A 19,031-nucleotide genomic window follows, 5' to 3' on the forward strand; every position below is an offset into this window, starting at 1 on the left:
TGTTGTAGGCCTACTTACATGTAGGCTGGACACTTCAAGAAATAAGAGGTTGGTGCATTAAAAAGTCCAGGGTTAAATTAAAAGTCACTTTTTTTCCACTAAAAACTCAGACTAGAATATTATTTATATTCTAAAATTCACCTGAAGTCGAAATTTGGGGTGCTTCCCCCCCCCCTCCAATTTAACCACTGCATCTAAGTGTACTTAGCCTAGTTTCTGTTCCATTTACCCACAGTAAGATTGGAATTCCTACTTTGCAGATTTATATTTTTCTTTAAAAAAAACTAAAACTTAAGAAAAAAAAAATGCAGCTACTTTTCACCTTTGGTACATTTGGATGTTAAGACCTAAATATTCTAAGTTCATTAACCCCCTCCTTTACAGACCGTTTTTAATGTTCTTTAACGATTGTAAATTAACAATCAAAAATAATATGTCCACAGTTTTACAATAAAAATGTTGTAAGAAGATAATAGTAATATTCAAAAGTATTCATGCTTGAATGTAATCATAATTTGTTCATATGACTGTTATACAGTATAGGCCTATGTCAACATTACTTCACAAATCATGATTTACATAATCACAGCTGTCTTGTGCAGACATGTTCAAAGCTGCATTGCACAATCATAGGAATAGGTGTGCCTTTGGTTCTTTAAAGACAATTACAACACACCATATTCAATCAATTAAACAGTATTTGGCATGAGGATGCCCTTCTGCTCTGTGAAGCATGTGAGTGTGTGGGTGGGTAAGTGGGTGTTTGTGTGGGTGGGTTTTGTGAATACATGTGGAGACTCTTAAGGGTGAGTAAATCATTATGGAATCTAAACTCCCTCCACCTCACTCAGAAAGAGTGACATTTTGGAGGGAAAATGAAGAGTAAAACAGAAAACAACAGCTTACTCAAGCTTGCACATGATTGTACTTAAAGTCAGAAACACATCAAAAAAAGCAGCCGGTGGGTGAATAAGAGTGTAATCAGGGGGAAAGGCTGTCAAACATGTCACAATTAGAGACATAGAAAGCGTGTCATCATTGCATTCCTAAAGCTTTAGTCATCTGACACTCACCTTTACCCTACAAGCCCCTCGTATAATACCACCAAACACTGTAAAAAAAAACATCCTGCATAGATTCCTTATTATTACAGGGAGCAATATTGATGACATCTGAGACTAAACAGACAAATGAGCTGATGAGTAACATATTTAGGCTTTGTTAAATGTTATGCTCTTGGCGGGTTTTGTTCACTGTCTCTGCTCTCATTCATAACTTATGAAGAAACTGAAACCTGTAGTTCAATGTCTCAATTTCAATAGAGGTGAGACAAGAGGGTTATTAATCTGTGTTATTTTTTCTCTGTAGACAATGGACTAGAAACTGTCCCTCCAATGAACTTTAGTGACTGTTTTTCAAAAATATAAATAACAATCCTTATTCCTAGGAGAAGAATTAGCATTAATGTGAGACATTGGTGTAACAGTCAGCAGCTCTGAGAAATCAGCCCTTGCCGGGAACTCTGTCCTCAGGGACTGCAAGGTCAGCAGCTGTTCTGTCAAAGTAAGCCCTCCAAATCTACTGCATGCACTTTTTTCAATCTGTACTAGGTGCTATAACGTGATAGCAAGTAAAAAACAGTCATTGAAACGGATGGTGAAATAATCAAGCAGCATTGTGGCAATTGTCTGACTCATCTCCACAGGCATGCATGCACATTGATGTGGTTTGTGAAGTGAGAGTGACTGCCAAAAACCTCAGCACATTTAGGCACAAGCACCCAGCTTTGCGCCCACTATAAAGCATTTTTGGCTATCTGCTTTTTCTTCACAGACCTGCAGCTATAGTGTGTAAGTTTTTTTTTTCCATAACATTTCAAAGGTGATAACTTGTGCTACCGTAAGACATTCTAGTCAGTGACTTCTGTTTCAAAAATACAATGCTTTCATCATTTCACTTCATTTCATTATAAACTTCTGAATTGTATCTGAAAATTACAACTGGAACTTGACATCATAATAAAATTATGAAAAACAAATTACGTAAAATTACGTAATTCAAAAAATATATGAATTACAGTTAAATCAATGAAAGATGAATTTCTTTATTATATTCCCATTTGATTTAATATTAGTAATCAGTTCTAAATGACAGATTTTATTGAGACGCCTGTAGCAAAACTAACGTCACTAAATAAAAACATATAGATAACCCTTAAGAAATGTTTGGAAAAAAAAAGATTTTACTTGGAGCAAAAAAAGACAACTAATTAAACTTTTTCTGATTTTATATTTTCGTGTAAGTTCATTTTAATTACATTTTTAAAACCCAAAGTCTCTTTATCTTATGACACATTTAAATAACAATGCCTTTTTTAAACTTTGCCAAATTTTTACCTCACAATTTTTTTTACCTTAGCTTCAGTCAAATATAGTGTGAGTTATTGTAAAACTGTAGTTGTAATATTCAAATGTAATATTAGTCATAGAGCAACAGAAACTTAGACCAGTCTTAGGGATCCCACTTTACACTCTGGAGGAAACTCTCACCAAATATGGTCAATGACGTCACAGCACGTGGTAGATTCGTGAGAGATTCCAGACAGCACTATTTCCCGTAACTACCGAGGGGCGTGGTGCACCTATAGAGCCGCTTTAAGAGTTTACACCCTCACAATCACTCCCAGACTTTGGCTTGTAGATTAATGACTCAGGACGAGAGGATATACTGAAAGTTGTTTTCGGAAATTTGAAGGCAATTTGGGAAAAAAAGCTAGGAGACATTTCCTTCCTCGTTCCCCCTTGAAGACGGACGTGTTTGGACTCTACCGATTTACCGCAAGAAGGTGGGCTTGCCCCAAGTTTGAATTGACACGCGAGATTCAAGCCGAAAGAAAGTTCGCGAGACCCGAAGACTTTATAGCCACAGCTGGGTTACATTTTCTAAACGATTGAAACAGAAAGGATGTACCGAAACTTTGGGAATCAAGGACGAGGCAACCCGGCGTACACAGGCAACGTCTCCGGGTCGAACTCCACATCCCTGGGTAGCACGAGCACCACACAACAGGAGCAGGTAGGTGTGCTTCCATGGACACTAGGTTACAGGTTGTCCCAGGCAGAAAGGGGTCAAACAGTGTTAACTATATTGTAAAGAACAATTTTAAAATGTCTAGCTGTAAGTAAGTTTTAAAGTTGTATATGTAGCAAATTATATGGAGGCTATAATTTAATAAGTTATATATAGTATAGTTATTTAAATTATTCTACTGTATGTATCAGAAATAAAATCGTATAGGCTTATTGTCAATTTGCATTACATTTCAATACATCAGTAATAGTGCAGATAATAGAATAATGTGACAATAAAAAATATTTTATTCATCTTCATAATTACTGATGTTTTATTTTACTTTTTATTTAGACCCCATGCAACATGTGATAGCCTATTACTTTTCAATACATTTCTTTCCTATTTATCTTGTCTGTAAAACACTGTGATCTGTGCATAATCATTTTTAAATTTTCTCTATAAATACAAAGACTTTCTTTGACTATATTTCTTCATGTTGTTTTTCCTAGAAGTTTACAATGGCTGGCAGCAGTCAGTTTGTACCCAGCCTCAATGCCATCACAACCAACCAGGATCTCCAGTGGCTGGTTCAGCCCTCTCTTATGCACTCACCTGGTCCTTCAAGATCTCCAGCACCGCCTTACCCAACCCTCTCAGGGGCTCGCCCGCTTGGGCCACCACCCTCACACTCACATTTCCTCAGACCGGGGGTCATAAGATCTGCTGCAAACATCGCTGGTTCAACAAGGCGCAGAAATGACGACCATGTAAGAAAAAAGTCCCGAAATAACTACAACTTTCTGAAGATATAGTGCCAAGAATGGTATTTTGAAAATACACACATAGCTGTGGATTTGTTGCATTTATGCTGTTTGAAAGGTGCAATTGAGGGAAAAGGGACCTCTATTGGGATTCATATTTTCCAAGGGGTTGCAATCATCTTTTGTAACTACTGTGTAATATCCTGTAATATCCTCTGACACAACAGTGTAATTTCCTTTAGACTGACACATCAAATGCAGCCATTAAGAAATAAGATTAAGGATAAGATTTCACAAAGATGTTATCTCGTACATAATTTAAGTATGTTTTCCATTCATAGTTAATTTAAATAATGTTAATTACTTAGAAATAAGCCCACACTGTTTATGTTCTTTGATGGAGTTTACTTTGAGTCAATGTTGACTCTGTTAAATGCTCACCTATGACACACTGTTTGCAAAGATCTGCTTTTTGTCAACAGAGCAATGTTACATGTACCAGCAAGATAAGAGATGTTGAGTGACCCAATTCAACTTTAACTTTAGCCTTAAAACCCTTGGTGATCAGCACCGCAGACTGATTTCTCTGCTTTCATCAGTCACACGTTGGCACACTTTCCCGTCACAGTTTTGTTCTTGGGAGTTGTGATGTTACAGGAAGTAGACTATCATGTGACTCACAGGGGCAAGTCATTTTGCTCTGACTCACGACTGAGTCATCGCTTGGGGTCTGAGTGTGACTCATCATCTTGAAAAGGGCGGGAAATATTGGATCAACTGTAATTATTCATAATTATTCATGTTTGGAGAAGTCAGAGACAGGGAGTTACAAAAGCTCAGGCGTTTCAAAATCATTCAGCCACCACAGCTGTGATGACTCAGGGTCGACACACGGTGGTAGTATTTTTCCTGTTTTCCCTGTACTTTTGATTTGAAAAAAAAATCACAACGAAAGCCTAAAGAAAGAACGTTTCAAAATCCAACTTTGGACTTAAGGTGGTTTCTGAAATGTCATTTAGTTACATTTAAAAAAAATTTAGACACTTTATTAATACCTGAGGGAAATTCTGGTTTTACACTCTGTTATTGAGAGACATGCTTCTCACAGATATACAGACATGCACAAACAGGACATGTTGATATGCATTAGTGGAGAGATGTCAGCGTGAGGCTGCGACACACAGCTAGGTGCAGGAAGTGCACCAGAGCTGTTGGGTGTTTCAGTGCCTTGCTTAAGGGCACATGGGCAGTACTCGGGAAGTGACCTGGTACCTCTCCAGCTACCAGACCAACTTCCATATTTTGGTGTCTCTGTTGTGTCAGGTTGACCAATTTCTCTGTATTTGAATCTTTTTTCTTCATTTTTTTCCCACCAAAGTTGTCCCGTGAAGAGATGGAGAGACGTAGAGTAAGGAGGGAGCGGAATAAACTGGCTGCAGCAAAATGTCGAAATCGCCGTCGGGAGCTTACAGACACACTGCAAAATGTGAGTGAGCATTTCTCAAAATGTCGTATCATTAATGCTTGAAGTACAAGTAATTGGTTTCAATCAGGCATGACAAGGTTTTTAGATGTATGTGTGTTTCTCTGTTTTCCCCTCTTACAGGAGACTGACCAGCTGGAGGATGAAAAGTCCCGTTTAAAGAAGGAAATCGCTGATCTACAAAAGGAAAAAGACAAGCTCGAGCTGGTGTTGGAGGCTCACCGTCCCATTTGTAAAATCGAGGACTCTGATTCAGATTCTGACCCTCATCCATCTATTTCCTCTTTTGGAGGCATCAAGATGGAGCCCGAGGACTCCAGTAGACCTGGACCCTCAACTAAAATGTCAACAAAGATGGAGAAGCCCAAACCGAAGATAACCATACCCAGCAGGCCGTTAGCATCGTCTTCCTCTCATGCTGTCACTGAATCTGAGTCGCTCCACACCCCAGTCCTCACATCCACTCCTTCTCTCACCCCCTTCACCGCCAGCATGGTTTTCACTTATCCCTCCGCCCCCCTGGACACCAACGCCTCCATCTCCTCCCACGGTGCATCCCATCAGGGAAATGTCCCTCAGTCTCGCGCTCCAGAGCCCTGTGGGATTGCTCACCGCCGCAGCAGCAGTAGCGGGGACCAATCAGATCACTCCCTGCATTCCCCGACCATCCTCACCCTGTGATTGACGACACCATTCACACTGAAATTACACTAATGTTCATTTTGATGTATTCAAAGTGTGTAGGAAAAAGAATCTCTGGGAAATATGTCGGAAAAGAAAATGATGATAGGCATTTCAAAATGAGCTGTGTGCATCTACTTCATTTCATCTTTTCAGAAAGTTAATTGTGTATGCAGATGAGATGCAAACTATAGTGGCATTATCAAGATAAGAATATAACACTCTTTGCTGTGTCATAAACTCTTTATATTTCTAATTTCAAAAGCTATGTGTTTGAATAATTATGTTCAAGGTTTACTTTAAGCATTGCATGCAGAGAATATAACCTATAATGAACTATAAAAGCTAACTTTATTATATCTAACTTTATTAATATATGGAAAATAATAATTTAGTATAATGTTGCAATAAACAACATGTTACATAGTTACGTCATGGTAAGAAACACTTTATAAACGTTCGCACTAAAGGGAAACTTAGAATTAAATGGTCTTTATTTTTTTATGGAATTTTAAAGAATCATAAAAATGTCTATGAAAACTATTGACCACTAAGGCTGGACCATAGGAGTTAATGACATGATCATGTATTTATTTTTGAGAATTTAATATATTTTTGGTAATGTTTTCAGACAAGTGAACTTGTTGTAGCAGCAGTGCCTTACTTTACCATTTCACAGAGCTGTACTACTTTACAGAAAATAAAGAAAATGGTTCATTGCTGTGTTCAAAATGTGGTTGTGTCGTATTATTATGATTAGTAAAAATCAATGGCGTATTTGATGAAACTGACATGCATCTTCATAAAAAAACACATTTTATTTAGAAAGAGTCATTTAAAGTGTCCAAATAATGTTTTAAACAGACCAGAATACACTGGAACATGACTTATGTATGACTTAAATAAGTATTCAATGAACTGATAGTTGACTGATTGAAGAAAAACTGAAATTCAAATTTAATTCTACAAAAATTAGTATTGGTATTATAATTGTCTGGTTTTAGCTGTTCAAATGTGAGGCTTTGTTATCTTTCTGTTGTAAACTGACTATTTTTGGTGCAACAAGTCACTCAATTTGAAGTGTTATATCTTCGAAGCTGAATCTTTTACGATTTAAAGAACAATAACACCCAGAAAATCATTAATGGCGATATTCAAAGTATCCGCCCTTTAACAGACACTAATTTAAAAGATCTGGGCTGTATTCACAAACATTTTGGAGAATCCTCTCAGAGAGCTCCTAACTTAAATTCAAAATTCCTAGCAAGGATTTTTAGCTGTGATTTACATGTAGGAACACTCTGAGGGAAACTCTGAGCATGGAAGATAAAGAAACATTTATCTTACTGAGGAGGCGTTTAGAAAAAAAAAAAAAAAAGTCAATCATATAATCTAGTCAGACATTGTGTAATTATAAACACTATGAAATTAACATCTCTGTTTGATTCGTTATAAGACGTACTTTTAAAGTATAACGCCTACAAAATGTTTGAAATCACATGCCCACTTGTGCAGCAGCTTCTTCCCATGCTGTGAGTTAGAGCAGCATGTAAAGAGGCTTAATTAGTGATTGGATGCACATGTGGAGGTGACCGCATGTAGAGAAACTCAAAATGCATGTCTCACTTTGCACTGAAAACATTCGTAGATGTCTGATGTCTGCACAAATAATTTTAATAATAATTTTGGAGAACATTTCTCCTCAGCTTGAGAAACTCTTAAACCTGTTAAAAGTCCTCCTCACTACTCCTAACAGTTTTACACCTTAGGAGCTCTCTTAAGGGCCAAGATGCTTTGTGAATAACTTTCATCTTTAAAAGGATCTAGTCTTAACTTTAAGGGAAAAGTCTTAGAAAAAATATTTTCTTTTGTCAATAGGAGCAACTCTTAGTATTTCAGAGGCTTTGTGAATACAGGCCCTGGTGTTTGCTTGATAAACTGACAATCTTGAATGTGTTATCTGTCATTCACTAATAATGTAAGGGAACCTCTTGCTATGGCTCAGAAAGCATTACACTGCTCGGCTAAAACGGGGCAAGAGAGAGGGAATATAGATGGAACGAGAGTCAGATTGACATCTGGTACGCATAAAGGAGTAGAAAATTGTGAGGCTCACTAAGTGGCTAAAAGCATTACCACCCTCTTCAGCTCTTCAGACTGTGCAAAAGGGGTCCAAAAATAAAACTGATGAACATCCATAAAGTCAGTCTGTATGAAGGGACAGACACGAGAGGACGATCAGTCAAGTAAAGTCGATTCAGACATGAAGGTCAAAAGAAAAAGTGCAGAAATCAATTCAGAATTGTGTGTGTCATGAATGCTTGTTTCTGCAAAGCAAAACATGGAAAATAAAGCTCTGAAACAGCACATAGTATCATCATACCCACTGTATTTAAAGCTCTTCAATGCACTACGAGCATAGTCCACCAATAAACAGCTAAGACAAAATAAATCTTTACTAATGCATGTGGATCATCTATGATTTAAACTGAAATTGTTAGTAATGCTAGTTAATACAGATAAATCAAGAAAAAGTAGGGTTGAAGTCAAGATTATCCCAATAATGTTACAAGGTAAATACAAAGCATGAGTTACAGAAGACAAAGCTGACCATCGCCAGCTTGAAACAAACTGTCATGTGCTAATTTAACAACAAAGTCATAAAAAACACAATACTAGTGAATTTAAACAGCTCCGTTTGAATAGAATAGAAATCATTCAAACTCGTAGACCTTCCAGTTTAATAAAAAGAGTTTCCAGTTGGATTTTAAAAAAAAGTCACAGCACAGTTCAGCTCTGAGTGAGGTCCGAGGACATCTTTTATTCCCGTCTGATCCAAAACCTTCACGAGTGTGCTGGCTCTGCCCCGGCTGTAGCACATGTGCATTATGCACCAGCAGCCCCTCCCACAGTGAACCTGAAGGGCCTCACATCAGACTGCTAAACACGCCTGTACAAAGAGTGACAATCATCATGCACATATGGCAACTCCAATCCTGTCCTGAGGAAGAGAGTGCATTAAATATTACACCTTCTTGGGCATCTAGCAAATGCAAAATATCAAATAGTCTCCTTTTTTCTTTCTTTTTTTTCTCAACTTTTTTAGTGCTGTAAGATTTTGAGTGGATTAAATATGGCTCAAAACTGGATTGAAATGGATCTTTAGATCTGCAATTTTAAAGATCCATGATTACGCTGTCCAGTGCAATAGAAAAAAGGCGTCTGCCAGTGTAGGCTAGTCCAGTGCATGAGATAAATTTATATATGTGACCCACTTTTTTGGCCCTATTTTTTTTAACATCAGACTAATGAAAAAGGATAATTCCCAAAAAACAGAAGTCTATAGAAAAAACACTGTAAAATGTTGATACATTATAATCTTGCAAACATCTATGAAATGTCTTTGTAAAGTCCTGAAAATGTCAGTAGTGGTAGAATCTTTGTCAAGGGAAAACCTGGTGGCACACACATCTTTGCAGCATTCAGAAGGCCCTTATGCTTTTGCACCATTTATTATAGTCTGACAAAGCTTCTGTTTATCCATAACTTTCAATTCTACTCTAGAGGTTTATCTTTCGAGTCAGAGAAGCCTTGATTGCAGACATAAACCTGACATCAGTCATCAGGTGAGCACACCAGGTGGAGCTGGTCAGGGCTTCCCACGCTGCCTGTGCTGGAGCTCCCATCCCCCAGGTCCCGGGCCACCATGCAGGGCAGGTTGAGCTCGGTGGATCCCCCGGGGCTGGAGTCACTCCTGCTCACGCACTCCTCCTCCAGGACCAGGCACAGCTCCTTCAGGTCCAGGTTCTCCTTCACCAGCCCGTCCTGCATGCGCTCCAGGTCGGCGAGCTTTTTCAAGTATCCGCCCAGGTCCTCCCGCATCACTTTGGCTGCGTGATGCCCGAACAGCTGCCATTCCCGGGCCAGCTTCTTCACTTTGAGCCGGTCGTCGTCTAGGAAGCAGCACAGGTCCCGCAGCTCCACGTTCTCCTCCTGCAGGCGCTGATTGATGACTTTGAGTTCCCTGATTTCGAGGAGGTGTCCCTGCAGCTGTTTATTCACCTCTTTTATCAGGCGTCCTCGCTGGATGAGAGCTGATATTTTATCTGATTCCTCTTTACGCAGCCGGCTCACCAGCTCCTCTTTGGAGCACGCGAGCAAATCTTCATCTGAAATCTTCGACAGTTCTCGATTTATGACCTCACCTTCGCTACCCATCTTCAGTTGAATGCAAACACCTAAGGGCTACCTGAGAATCAAATAAAAGCGCTTAGATGTAGATTGATCTTTCAGTGCAGAGCCTTCATCACATCCTCGGCTTCATCTACATCCAGTGTAGGGTACTCCAGATGTCATGTGTGCAATCACGACAGAACCGGAGGACAAATCATGGCAGAAACATGTGAAATCTCAATTTAGATTGTTGTCTTTCAAGACGTAGTGAAATAATTCATTCTTTGTGCTGAATCCACGGATTTTTTTTTTTCTTAACTAGGTCGTAAATGTAACTGCACCGCAAACCCCGTTAATGTCGATCTGTCATCTCCTCAGCAGCAGGCTGTGTTGTTCAAAGGCCTCAAACAACACAACTGTCCTTATTTTACCTCCTCTCGTTTTGAAGGTAACAGTCGCCTTGTGGGCTTCCCTGTGCTGTTTGTATAAAAGCCTCGTCGATCCAAGGAGGTTTGATCCGGGCAGCCTCGGATGCACACCCTGCAGATGTTGTGTTTTTTACGTCGCTGGCATCGCCTCATCAGGCTGTGCTTCCCTTTTCCTCGGCTGAATGAACTCCGTTCAGCGCTGGCTACAGGATGACGAGTCCGTGGGCTACAGTGCAGCCGCTTTGTTTAGTTTGTATGACGACAACTATGTACATAAAAAAAAAAATATTATTAATTCGCCCTCAATCCGCTCAAAATGAGTGCATCATCTCCGGTCATCCTCTTGGTCTGTACTGTTACCACAACAATGTCTGCCTCCCACACTTCCACGGCTCAGTCCGCTGAGCTGCTCGCACAGCCTTCCTTAGAGCCTTCAAAATAAAAGCAAAGACTTGTAGTTAGTTATCTAGAAACGGTCATGAATTCGGAACCAAGCGGACCAACTATAATGAAGAATAAGAACAGTTATATATATTTTTTTTTATAAATGAGATGTGTTTCATTATCTGTGGTGTTTCGATTGAATCTTGCTCTCAAACAACATTGGTTTTATCTTCAGTGATTTCTCCGGAAGTTTTGTAATGGCTGCTGTCTTGACACATCGGTTAGATAGTAATCACAAATATTTGTGGTTTCCTCTGTGGTTTCCAGTGGCTCTTCACATATAGGCCTACTGAAGGCCTGATGTGAGGATAAATATCTGCTCCATCCATGTGCTCCCTCCGTGCTTGTGCGCCCCAATTTGGGTTTAATAATGTTTTTGACCCTAATTTGCCATGAAACCAAAGTAACAGGGATACCTTGAATTTTCGGAAAAGGAAGTGGGCATGAAATACTTCCACTTCCTTTGGGATTTTATGTTTATTTGAATAAACACATCCTCAAAAAATAAAAAATAAACACAGGCTACTTACGAGTAAAACATCTATAGGCCCTATATACCATCCAATACAACGAAAGGTGTACAGTAGGCCTATAATGTAGTTGAAGCATGAGCGATTTCATGGCTGCACAGATTTCTTTTCAAAGATCTCTGGCGGAACGTGTGACTGCAGGCTTTTTTCCATGCGTTTATGCTGAGGCATTCAGCCACATCCTTCCGCCCTCTGTCCCACCTCTATTGTTTCACTGAGGCCAGAACAATGTAGGGTGTTAACCGTGCAAGGGAGATCTGGGGACGGAATCAGGGTGTCATGAGAGGTTAGAAATGAGAGTGTTGATGTGCCGCGAGGGATCCCACAAAAAGACACGTTGGCTGAGTCGTTTTCTGTTATGTTGTGACTTTGAAGGACACATGCAGGAACACAGAAAGGGAGGGCGAGGAGAGGGATTTGCGGGGATTTATTCAGATAAATCGCCACAGGAAAAGAGAGCAGATTGTGTACACGCAGCAGGCAAAGCACTACTTTGGGGAGGCCTGTCTCTGATCTGACACGTTTAGAAACAACACAGCACAAATGAAAGAGCAGAGATCAACAGTAGCCTACACTAGGTCTATACAGCCTTTGCTGCAAAATGCGCTCCTGTGCGATTTGTGGATTTTTTACTTTAAAAAAATGTCATGTTTGTACTGAGTGACATGTCTCTGGCCTGTATGCTTCTGTAAAGTGATATATAACTCAATGTTATGGATTAGGCTTACTTCATAAACAGACATAGAAAATGTGTCCATTAAGACTGTTTTAGACTGTAAATATTTTACAAGCTGCACTGCTATTTCCTCCCTATGTGTAGGCCTATATGCTACTGGAATAAAACAAATTTCTTAGATCATTTTAAATTTTAATGAATTGCCTTTTCTTAATATCTAACACCCAGTTTAGGCATGTTGTCTGAGGATGATCGAAGTTCATCCTAGTTTCCATTTAACACTTAAAGCAACGCAATAAATGAATGAATGAATGCAGGTTTTGGTTCATAGGCTACAGTGTCTTTAATAGTTGCAAAAAATTTTAGCCTATGTTAGATCATTTCTCTGTTCTGTAGGAACTTGACCAACATGGCTATAAACATTTGAGTAAAGACATCATAGCCTGATTATCATGATTTTATTATTAACTATTAAACGTTATGGGGCTCACAATAAAAAATATCGTACCTCTTACCTCTTACACAGAGGTGCGCAAAGATATAGCCTACTTATGATACTTAGATAGTCTACAATACATAAAATAGACAAATGTATGAAAGCCCATTTCCGCCAGTAAAAAAAAATAAAAATGAAAATAATAAAGTCTCATAATATCAATATCATATCTTTTTATCTCATTATTATGACTTTATATCTCATAATTATGACTTTATATCTCATAATTTCTACTTTTTATCTCATTATTATGACTTTATTATCTCATTATTATGACTTTATATCTCATAATTTCTTCTTTATATCTCATAATTTCTACTTTATATCTCATAATTATGACTTTATATCTCATAATTTTGACTTTTTATCTCATTATTATGACTTTATAATCTCATTATTATGACTTTATATCGCATTATTATGACTTTATTATCTCATTATTATGACTTTATATCGCATTATTATGACTTTATTATCTCATTATTATGACTTTATATTTCATTAGTATGACTTTATATCTCATAATTTCCCCTTTTTATCTCCTAATTATGACTAATTATGACTCCTAATTTATTATTTTCATTTTTATTTTTTTAACCGGCGGAAATGGGCTTCCATACACATGTGATAATGAGGTATTTTTTTTTATCTTTCTTTAACTCGAAGCAGTTCATGTGTCTCCATTTTTCGTGTTGTTTATGTAAGCGGCATTAAACACAACGAGCTTTTCAGCTGTGTGTGTAAAAAAAAAAGAAGGTTTTTCCGATGACGTAACAAACCCGGAAGTTCTCGAGCTGGTGCCTGCTGTTGTTGACAATGCTTACCGATAACTGTAATACAGACTACTAACCGTTTGATAGATGATCGTGTCTTAAATACATTTCAGCCCATCTGTGCAGTCGTGTTAACTTAGTTTTAACTGAACGTAGTGTTGTCTGTTTGTCATTCTTGTCGCCTCTCCACGGTGCTGACTTTGAGACGTGGTTAGCACAAGAGGCTAACAAGAGGCTAACCTTTAATGGTGAAGCGAATAAAGACGACATGGGAAGGAAATGAAGGGTCAACAAATACAAATTAAAAAATAAACCTTTGAGGATTTAGCGCATATTGGTGTTTGCAACTGGTTAAGACCAAACCAAAGAAGGTAGGCTGTGTGTTTTAAGATAATAAAATAATATGACATGTTGATACTTCTCAAAATACTGAACATATCTTTACCTACTTGCTGTTTCCTCCACCCTCTCTGTTTCCTTGCAGATGGCAGTAGAGCTGGATGTTTTCGTGGGTAATACTACTATCATGGATGAAGAGGTTTACAAGCTGTGGTTGGATGGATACACAGGTATTAGTCTCACGGTTCAATAATGGGACCGGGCACCTTCTGTTGAGTCCTGTTTTAGTGGCTTAACGAAAATGCACATACAGTGGGTGGTTATTTCTGTAAAACTATGATTGTGTCATTTACCTTTTAATACTAACACAAACACATTAATAGATACATCTTTACACACACACACACTTGTCTTGCTTCTCACTCTCAAACCAACCAAATAAAACTTGTGTTTAAAATGGGGCAACTTGTGTTTTCTTCCCTTTTCTTTTTGTGCTTTCTTCTTTATGTTGATATTTCTTATTTATCGCCCCCATATTATTTGTTTCTTTGTTTGTTAGCTTTGTCCGTGTGAATTTGTCATCTCCTGCTCGGTCATGTCTGTCAATCTTGCAACCGTCTTTACTGTCCCCCGTCACAATGTTTATTTTTTGCTTAGTTTTGTGTTGTCTTGCACAATTTTTTATTTTTTTTTTACCACTTTTGCTTAAAAAAGTTTTAGAAAACTGTATTTAACACCAAGAATATGGGCCCACCAGTGCCCTAGTGTGAAAGGCTTCACGGGAAAAATCTGACCAATACTAGATAACTAACTGCTGCATTCACATCAACAGCCGGCATAAGATACTGTAATGAACCGAGGAGTAATAATCCAGATGCGGTACAAATTTGTACAACAAATACTAGAAAGCAATATGATAACAGAACTTCAGCCGTCATTTGATAGCCAGGCCTTGTGATCTAAGCATGTGTATTAATCCAACAGTGAATGATGCTGTGAAGGTACGAATGGAAGGAGGCGTGATGGAGGAGTGTGAGGCAAGCGCAGATGTTCTGCTGAGCGACACTATGGACCAGTACAGGACTTTCCAGATGTGTGAGCGTTTGCTGCACAGTCCAGCAAAACTAGCCAATCAACTGCTGTTCCAGATCACACCTCACCGACAAGCCGTTCTCATAGAGAGGTGATGTAATGATGCGCTCTTCGATTGTGTGTCTGAAGTGTCTGATTTGCAGGTGCCTCCTCTTTGAACTGATACAATGGCATGTAGATTAGAGTTTAAATACATTTAGAAAGTCTTCTAAACAAGTTTCTTCTCTTTTTTCAGATACTATGCCTTTGATGATGCATTTGTCCGCGAGGTCCTGGGAAAGAAACTCTCCAAAGGAACCAAGAAAGACTTGGACGATATCAGTGCCAAGACAAGTGTGACACTGAAGAGCTGCAGACGGCAGGTAAATGCATTCTGAACCGCACACTAACTGTTTCTCTACAGTTGAAAAATACTACCTTTTTATTACTAAACCAACTACTTCTGTTTCTGATACCTGTCTTACTTTTAGTTGTATGCTGGCTATTGTTTGGGTGCCCTCATTAACTTCATTGTAGCTTCTTAATTAATTTCTGAGTTTTAGTGAAAAACTGAGTCCTTACACTTGTAACATTTTCCTCAAACGAAACAAAAGGATAAATACCAGAGCACAAACCAGAACTGAATTTAGTCAAAAAGTGGTGTCTGTTAGAGGCACACATTCCTGGAACAAATTACGTTCAGATATCAGGGAGAACAACTTAACCTTTAAGATAAAACTTAATCAAAGGTTAAAAACACATCAGTCATGTACTTGTATATAATGTCTGTCCTCCCCTTCTGGTGCCCGTTCCCGGGGGCTTCTGGCTCAACCTGCAATTTGAATAAGCTTATTGTATGTGGGCTCTGTTATTTCTCATGTGACAAATGTGTCCACTTAGTTTTTTGGTCTGTGAGTTGTTTTGTATGGATGTTCTGCAGACTGTCCTTTGAGGGGTCCTGTTATTGTAAATTTGTTTGATGTTTTTAGTACCTCCTCAGAACTACGGATGAAATTTAGCTTTTGTGCTAATTCTGGCATATTTACATAGATGCTGTTTGCTGATATGTTGATTAATGTGTACTGTCTTAATTAAATAAATAAATAACATTTTCTTTGAAGGTGTTTTACTGTCTAATATTTTTCAAGCAGTGGGTACAGTTCATTACTGCTAAGGCAAGCACAATACAGGTTTGATTATGTTGTTTGAAGTGTAGTCAAATCTTTTTGCTGTTTGATTTCAGTTCGACAACTTCAAACGTGTTTTCAAAGTTGTGGAAGAACTGAAGGGACCCCTGGTGGAGAACATACGACAGCATTTCCTTCTATCTGACAAGCTTGGGAGGTAATAAGTGAGAGGAATTGAGATCAAGCCTTACTACAGTTTCTTTTCCAAAGCATTTTTGTCACTTTAAAGATTTCGATTTTTTTTCAAGTTAGTTCATTGTTTTGTACTGTCGGCTTACTTGAACAGAACATCACATGCATAAGGCCAGTATTAAGTATGTTCAAACTACTAATAACAAAGTTCTCTGTTTTTTTTTTTGTTAACTCGTATGACACCTCCTTATATTGTTTCAGGGATTATGCTGCCATTGTTTTCTTTGCCAACAATCGCTTTGAGACGGGGAAAAGAAAGCTGCAATATCTCACTTTCCAGGACTTTGCTTTCTGTGCTGGACAGCTTATCAACAACTGGACTGTGGGGGCTGTCGGTGAGCCCTTTTCAATGTTTATTTTGGCTGTTTGCTACTATTTTTGAAGGCTCATGTATGACATTTTCAATCATTTATAACACAAATATATTAATCAGCTGGAGCCACCTTAATCTGTTTCTGTTTGAGGCCTGTTGTGCGATAAAACCTTGTTATGCAATCCAAGAAGAACACATTCTATAAAGGGCTTTCTAAGAATGTTTTACACAAGACTAAGAAGCTCGCTGTTTGTGTTGGCTGTTATGAAAAAGAAACATTTGGAGCAGTTCCCCCTACAGTGAAGCTCTGTGACCACCAGAGGTCCTTCAGGTTTTGCAAATCCTCATTAGAATAAAGAGGAATTTGTACGTAGCTAATTATCAAATTGAAAAATGTTTGTGTGTTAGGAAGAGTCTGGGTTATGATATAACTTAAGGATAATTGGTAAAGAAATAACAAGCAGTGTTAATAGTAAAAAGAAGAAAAAAATATTTCACTCATTTGAACATTTCTTACTTTGAAGATCACATGGTGGAGGACATGGATGTGGATCTTGATAAAGAGTTTTTACAGGAGCTGAAAGAGCTTAAGATTTTAATCACTGACAAAGATCTGTTGGATCAACACAAAAGGTAACGGACACAAAGACAAACGTACACATTTTTGCTGACTACTTAGAAGCATGCTGGCTTTGGATTCAAATATTTTCCACACTGTCTTATGTATACGTTCTCATTTTTCATTCTATGCTCTCTGTTCAGTCTGGTCTGTACAGCTCTCAGAGGGAAAACTAAAGCTTTTAATGAGATGGAGGCTAATTTCAAGGTGAGAAACATCACACCCACAATAAATCCTAAATGTAATGTGCGGTAATTCTCACGCAATGAAAGAAAACTATTATAAATATATTTTTAATGTCATCATTTTTTTTTTTTTTTTTGTAGAATCTTTCCAGAGGGCTTGTCAACATCGCAGCTAAGTTAACAAACACAAAAGATGTCCGTGATTTCTTCATCGATCTGGTGGAGAAGGTGTGCACTTGTACAAAATTTGAAGCAAAATACAAATTATTCAAGGGTTTTTCTTTAGACCAGAACCAGCTTTAAGGGCTGCCTTTGAGACAGTGTGATGTAACACCCCCTCCTTTTCTCCCCCAGTTTATTGAGCCGTGTCGTTCAGACCGATGGACAGCTGCGGACATGAGGCTCTACCTAACCCACTACACTAACTCTGCTCACATACTCGACACTTTCAAGTGAGTACATGGAATTTTATTCTCAAGCTTTACAGGCAGTGTTTGGCACAACCTTTCCTGGCACAACCCTTCCAGTGCTTTAAATTCCAAAGGGGGACAACCTGTGCTAAAAAAAATAGTCATGATTCTGAGAGTGCTTTGCAATAAATGAATAATGATACTCACTTTGGCAGTCGTTAAACAGTGCTGAGGCATTAAGTAGTAAGTTAAAATCCTCCTTTATATTGACATCCTTGTTCTGCCAGTGGGTGTCACCCTATCTCGGCCCTGATTTCTTAAACTGTAGTTACCTTGTTTCTCATGCGAACACTCAGGAATGTCGTTAAGGGTTTACACAGCCCTGCACCACTACGTGCTTAACAAAGAGATATTCATAAAAAGAATCATATACCCCCCACCCTCCCTCATTACTTCGAGCAGACAAAGATTGCCTCATTTACTCTCTTCACCCAGATTTCACAATTACAGTTTGTCATGAGACTTACAGCACCCCTGTGCTCCATTCACTTACAGTTTTCTCTCTTTCTGTCTCTGTTTTTGCCCCTCAGACATCAGGTTGTGTGGGACAGATACATGGGCGTCATCAAAAGCTGTATCTTCAAAATGTATCACGACTGAAGCATTTTTTTTCTGAGTGGCGCACTCCTCTCTTCTTCCAACTCTTCCCTTGTTTTTTTCCCTGTCCGTTCCCTTGCTGAAGCCGTTATCTTAGCCCTTCAGTTTGTGCTTTCCTTGATTCGTTTGTACAAGCAGTAATTCATTCTGCTTTTCAACCTCCATTATTGTTTTCAGCCACTCTGTTTGCAGCCTTGTGTCCCCACAGTGTCTGTATATTTGGTTTGTAAATAAAATGATCATGTTTTCATCAAATTGTGATTCTGTTTTATGTTCTCTTGTACAATTTGGTCCAATTTAAGTAAACATTTAATCTGTTGAGTCAGAAATTTTGTCATACACCCGCTCCAGGGACAGAATTGACTGATTTATTTTATTGCTGGTCGGGGATTAGAGACAAAGACAAAGAAGATATAAGTCAGACTGCTTAAGTGAAGCAAATCACAAAATTACTTTAGCCCCCAGCACTCATTATGATTTATTCTTTTAGCCTTAAAAATATAACCAACAAATGACGCATGTTGTGTTTTTTAAGTGCCTG

General features: G+C 38.5%; 3 protein-coding genes across 3 annotated transcripts; 2 read left to right on the plus strand and 1 right to left on the minus strand.

Annotated features, from left to right (window-relative positions):
- The first annotated feature begins 2,652 nt into the window (after positions 1–2,652).
- On the plus strand, positions 2,653–6,729 carry fosl1a (FOS like 1, AP-1 transcription factor subunit a). Its single transcript, XM_020635771.3, has 4 exons — positions 2,653–3,075; positions 3,582–3,839; positions 5,212–5,319; positions 5,440–6,729. Exons 1-4 carry the CDS (start codon positions 2,965–2,967, stop codon positions 5,995–5,997), a joined length of 1,035 nt encoding a protein of 344 aa, XP_020491427.1. The 5' UTR covers positions 2,653–2,964; the 3' UTR covers positions 5,998–6,729.
- Positions 6,730–8,366: 1,637 nt separating this feature from the next.
- ccdc85b (coiled-coil domain containing 85B) lies at positions 8,367–11,002 on the minus strand. The gene has a single exon (XM_020635773.3). The coding sequence runs from the start codon at positions 10,213–10,215 to the stop codon at positions 9,613–9,615; it is 603 nt and encodes a 200-aa protein (XP_020491429.1). The 5' UTR covers positions 10,216–11,002; the 3' UTR covers positions 8,367–9,612.
- Positions 11,003–13,502: 2,500 nt separating this feature from the next.
- Positions 13,503–18,745, plus strand: fibpa (fibroblast growth factor (acidic) intracellular binding protein a). Its single transcript, XM_020635770.3, has 11 exons — positions 13,503–13,888; positions 14,002–14,086; positions 14,841–15,039; positions 15,184–15,310; positions 16,171–16,271; positions 16,508–16,641; positions 17,144–17,252; positions 17,382–17,445; positions 17,565–17,651; positions 17,778–17,875; positions 18,424–18,745. Exons 2-11 carry the CDS (start codon positions 14,002–14,004, stop codon positions 18,491–18,493), a joined length of 1,074 nt encoding a protein of 357 aa, XP_020491426.1. The 5' UTR covers positions 13,503–13,888; the 3' UTR covers positions 18,494–18,745.
- Positions 18,746–19,031: the final 286 nt, after the last annotated feature.

This window comes from Labrus bergylta, chromosome 9, assembly GCF_963930695.1.
Source record: "Labrus bergylta chromosome 9, fLabBer1.1, whole genome shotgun sequence".
Classification (NCBI taxonomy): Eukaryota; Metazoa; Chordata; class Actinopteri; order Labriformes; family Labridae; genus Labrus; species Labrus bergylta.

Coding starts and splice junctions, on each gene's coding strand:
- fosl1a (XM_020635771.3), top strand. CDS start 2,965: ATGTACCGAAACTTTGGGAATCAAGGACGAGGCAACCCGGCGTACACA. Junction 3,076..3,581: donor GCACCACACAACAGGAGCAG/GTAGGTGTGCTT, acceptor TGTTTTTCCTAG/AAGTTTACAATGGCTGGCAG. Junction 5,320..5,439: donor TTACAGACACACTGCAAAAT/GTGAGTGAGCAT, acceptor CCCCTCTTACAG/GAGACTGACCAGCTGGAGGA.
- ccdc85b (XM_020635773.3), bottom strand. CDS start 10,215: ATGGGTAGCGAAGGTGAGGTCATAAATCGAGAACTGTCGAAGATTTCA.
- fibpa (XM_020635770.3), top strand. CDS start 14,002: ATGGCAGTAGAGCTGGATGTTTTCGTGGGTAATACTACTATCATGGAT. Junction 16,272..16,507: donor CTATCTGACAAGCTTGGGAG/GTAATAAGTGAG, acceptor ATATTGTTTCAG/GGATTATGCTGCCATTGTTT. Junction 17,652..17,777: donor TCATCGATCTGGTGGAGAAG/GTGTGCACTTGT, acceptor TTTCTCCCCCAG/TTTATTGAGCCGTGTCGTTC.